The sequence below is a fragment of the Adiantum capillus-veneris genome, chromosome 22, assembly GCF_014529385.1.
Source record: "Adiantum capillus-veneris isolate H3 chromosome 22, ASM1452938v2, whole genome shotgun sequence".
NCBI lineage: Eukaryota > Viridiplantae > Streptophyta > Polypodiopsida > Polypodiales > Pteridaceae > Adiantum > Adiantum capillus-veneris.
The window spans coordinates 128361007-128365409 of NC_140952.1; the positions used below are offsets into that span (position 1 = coordinate 128361007).

At 42.5% G+C, this 4403-nt stretch overlaps 1 protein-coding gene across 1 annotated transcript; it reads right to left on the reverse strand.

Moving 5' to 3' along the window:
* Positions 1 to 941: 941 nt before the first annotated feature.
* On the reverse strand, positions 942 to 2457 carry LOC147430202 (uncharacterized). Its single transcript, XM_086495542.1, has 2 exons — positions 2073 to 2457; positions 942 to 1941 (listed from the first exon to the last, which is right to left on the reverse strand). The coding sequence occupies exons 1-2, from the start codon at positions 2209 to 2211 to the stop codon at positions 1409 to 1411; spliced, it is 672 nt and encodes a 223-aa protein (XP_086351668.1). The 5' UTR covers positions 2212 to 2457; the 3' UTR covers positions 942 to 1408.
* Positions 2458 to 4403: the final 1946 nt, after the last annotated feature.

The following is a 4403-nucleotide window of genomic DNA, read 5'->3' on the forward strand; positions in this document are numbered from 1 at the left end:
GTGAAAACAAGCTCTTGCCATAACTATGTTGGGCATATCCAACAATCAGCTCATTCCAAAAAACGATAGTTTAGACGGAAAGGTCATGAAGAACTTCTTGTGCTTTCCTATGAGGGCATCACATTTGGCATAAATATCAATCAAAGCACCGTATGCACGCACTACATTATTTTCTATAAGGCCATAGGCCTTCAAAGTGCAAGCATAGTGAATGCATTTAGAGAAAGACCTTCCCTTCACATTCCTTGACACTGCCACATTGCGCATATCCGACAATCAAGGCCTTCCAAGTGATGACGTTGCGGACACGAAGCCCATCAAGAACTTCTTGTGCTTTCGTGGAGCTTAGTATATATAAGCATAAGAGAGAGTATGACGTTGTTTTGAGGGCAAGACCACAATTTTTTCTACAAGATCTAGTTTCTCTCAGACTTGTCTTTTTGAACTAAAGTTTTGCTACCATGATAGGATCTAAATACAAGAGTATTAGCATCTTTTGATGCTCGAGTAATATGATAGCATGAGATTGATCTCAAAGAAATTATATCAAAGGCTCAATGAACATACAATGTAGTGATCTTCGCTTTTGAGTCAAGGGAGATGAAACACACTAGATCTATCTTCTTGCCAAGGAGGTGAACCACCAAAAAATGTAGAGAACCTTGTGATTATTGGCCATATCCTTGTGAAACCATAAATTTTCACAACAAAAATGTGTAATCCGGTGCAAAAACAGTGATAAATGCACAACTTGATGTAACTTTGATGAATAGTATTTAATGTTTCCAATGACAATTAATTTAGGCCATCCATTCTTATCTGATGCTGTGGGATCCATTATGAAGAAATATAAAAGGCTTTGGATGATAAATTATTGAAGAACAAGACCACGCTTCTTAAGATATTGAGAAGAGAGAATGGAACTCTAAACACGTTATACGTTCGAGAACTCAAATTTTAGATTCAAGCTTGCTCATGTACATCATAATCACAATTTATTAGAAGTGTAAGGGTCAATGTTAATGGCTTTTTGGGGCATGGAAACCATTATCTGCCACTTCTCATTGACATTCAATAGTATAAGGGTTAACATTTTATGGTTTCTAAGGGGCATCAAAACCATTACGTGAAGGTAATTACAATGGATTCTAAATTTAGGTAATTACTCACAATAGAAGGTACCTACATGAGTAGTCCATTGCTTTCTTGCATGACATAGCCTTGGTGGTATAGGAGGTAACCCATTGCCTTCTTGAAGGCGAATCAAACATCCTGTTTGCTTTGACACTTGTTTTGGATTGATCCCTTGGGACAGGCAAACACTGTGCCTAACAAGAAGGCAATCCATTTACAAAGCTCATCACTTGTGCACAATTTAGAGATTAAAACCAATGAGTATACTGCATTTTCAGCATAAGAGCCAATCATCATCATCTGAATCCGATTCTGCCTTGGCAAAAACTTGACACCAACCAATGCTTCCTCCTCCATCGTGACAAGGTGGAAAGCTTGGCAAAGTGGCAGGGAATCCCTGATGATCTGAAGGAGATGCATCGCCATAAGGATATTGGACACCATCATCATCGACCACAACAAAATCATCGACTTTGATGTTCACAAGAGATGGGATGGCATCCCTGACCTCATTATGAGTGGCAAGAGGAGCCAAGAGAACACCTTGTCGGTCGTCGGCGGCGGGCATGCCACAAGGATGATCAATGTCCACATCATGCAAAATTTTATCTGCAGAAGAATGGGGATTACCACAACCAACCTCATGCTGACGTCCAATTACATCAGAAGCATAAACATCTTCATCAGGAAGAAGATCAAGCTCTTCATGGTGGAGTTGACAAGGAAGATCATAATCATCATAGTCTTGTCGATCGTCAGCGGGCATGCCACAAGGATGATCAATGTCCACACCATGTAAAATATCATCTGCAAAAGAATGGGGATTATCACAAGCAACCTCATGCTGATATCCAACTACATCAGAAGCATAAACATCTTCATCAGGAAGAAGATCAAGCTCTTCAACATGGAGATGACAAGGAAGAGGAAGATCGTACTCATCATAGTCGTGCAGACTAAAGCGGGAGGGGTGCTTGTTGCGGAGGCCTTTGGTCTTGGAGAGGGCTTTGCAGGGGGGGCGGGCATGGCAGTTATGGCAAGCTTTTCGCCTGCAGCGGCTGGAGAACTTGGATTCATTGGTGGGTTTGTCGACGATCTTGATGTGACAGCTGGTGTCGACCAGATTGAAGGGGCTGCTAAACCCTAAAGCCTGCAGCTCACGCTCGCACTGCTCGCGGGCAGCCCTGCTACTGCCGCACCGACTGCGAAGGGAGCCCGTCATTCTGCCCTTTCTCCTCATAGCCAACCTCGTTAGTGAGCTCTCTGCATTCGCTGAGCTCGCCCCATCTTCTTAACATCCCAAATGCCGTGCACCCCAAGATCGTCAAAATTTCAACAAGGTAGGCCTATGTCATACCCATTTTAAAAAAGAAATTGAGAGAAGAATCCAAGAAGATTCTTTTTCTATCACCCAAGTGTGGTAGATTGGTTATGCCATTTCCATGGTGAATAATAGGTCTTGAGTTCAACTCTCTTTGTCGGATAGATCTTTAAGGTCTCTTGGGATACTTTCCTACGACGTTAAAATTCTCTGCTTCTTCTTCTTCTCTCTCTCTCTCTCTCTCTCTCTCTCTCTCTCTCTCCTTAAGTTGTGCAGCATGAAAAATTATATCTCTCTATCTTCTCTTTTGCATGAGAATGTGTGTGTGTGTTCGTGGGGGACTGAAGTTGCAGGCAAGGAGCAATACTTGCTAGACAGGAAGGTTGCGAAGGGAAGGCCCTTTCTCGACGCAATAACCTATGGTTTCACCTTGAAGGCTCGTAGCCTTACGCAAGGCATCAGTGAGAGAAAATATGTCATGCTTGTCGGTGCTTTTGGCTAATATGTATGCAAAATAGAGGCTCGGTGGGTATATGGGAGTGCACAAATGTGGTAATGGAATCAGGTGTTGCAAGGCGAGAAGAGCAACATCAAGGCTGTAGGGCACCATTTTATTTTAGAGGACAATATTTGAAACGAATCTTTCAATTAAAATAGGAGATGCCAATTTTAAAATGGGGGACTACGATATGAAAAGGCTGGTTTTAAGGCGAATCTTACAAAATCCTTGCCTTGACTTAAAAGGTGTTGTGAATTGAATCAAAATGAAAAGGGACCAGAGGGGGTTAATGGCAGCGAGGCGTCAAAAGCTGGCTCCCAGTTGACGTGCGAGCCAAGGAGCAGCGAAGCGAGAAGCTAGATGTCGACCGACAAGGCAGGGAGCAAGAGGGAGCCGTGGATAGAAAAATACTTCTTTTTCTTTTTGCAAGGCATCGCTCATGCATCAAGCAACTCGTCATGGTGCATTGTCTTAGTGCAAAACATCTTCTCTATAAAGCCCCAAGTTGGGAGCTCAATATCACGTGGCTACAATGAGGATTTTAATGCAGATGATTTTAACGTCCACATATTGAAAGTTGGGATGGATGGAATCTATAAAGATTTTATCTAATGAAATAGAAGGAGCCCGTATGTTTGTTCACAAGTAGGCAGCCAAAATGACTTTTTCACAAACCATTAATTAATTAGTTTGGGGGGGGGGGGGGGGGAAGGAAAAGGGAAGGACGGGGGAAAAAAGCGAAAGGAGAAAGGGGGGGTAGGGAGGGGTGGGGGGGGGGGTTTTGTTTTTTTTAGTGCTTAAGGGAGCCCTAAGGGCAGCCAAGGCGAATAGCCTAGTGGTTTAGGTTGAGTTTCATAGTATGTACGTGATGAGTTCAAATGCTACTCATTAAGGTTGGTTTTAAATGGTGACGTGCATGGACATGCTAATTGGAGATGCTAAAGGATCCTGGGGAGATTCTATGTAATGAAAAACAAAAGTAGCAGAGCGAGTAGGAGTATGCCAATGTGTGTTTAAGTTCACAACTTTGCGTACACGGAAACTCAAGAGTGGGTATAGAAATGAAAGAGTCATACTGATATTGTGCATTTGATGCCCACATGTCGATTTTCATTTCTTAGTGGAATCATCAAAAGATTCTATTTGACATTTTGAAATGTTTCAGTTTTGAAATTGTAACATAACTCTGCTCGCTATTTTAAAAAATAGCAACTTTGCCATGGAAATCTATAAGGTTGCAACACCTTTGTCAGTCGCCTTTGTGACTATGTGTGTGTGCATGTTGGAGAGTTGTAGGGTTCCCCTTCTTGGTGCAACTCTTGGCTCTTATAGATCTTTCACATCCCTGACAACTAAAGCACCTTGAGCAAGGAATGCAGCTATGAGCAGGCAACCGTGTTTCCATTGTTGCTTCCTACCATGGCACCTTGTGCCGTTATTAGGCATTAG

Bases quoted from the DNA above. Each gene is read 5' to 3' on its own strand.
- LOC147430202 (XM_086495542.1), bottom strand. From the start codon at position 2,211: ATGAATCCAAGTTCTCCAGCCGCTGCAGGCGAAAAGCTTGCCATAACT. The intron at 1,942-2,072 runs GTACGATCTTCC...ATTCTTTTGCAG, and splicing joins AGTCTGCACGACTATGATGA to ATGATATTTTACATGGTGTG.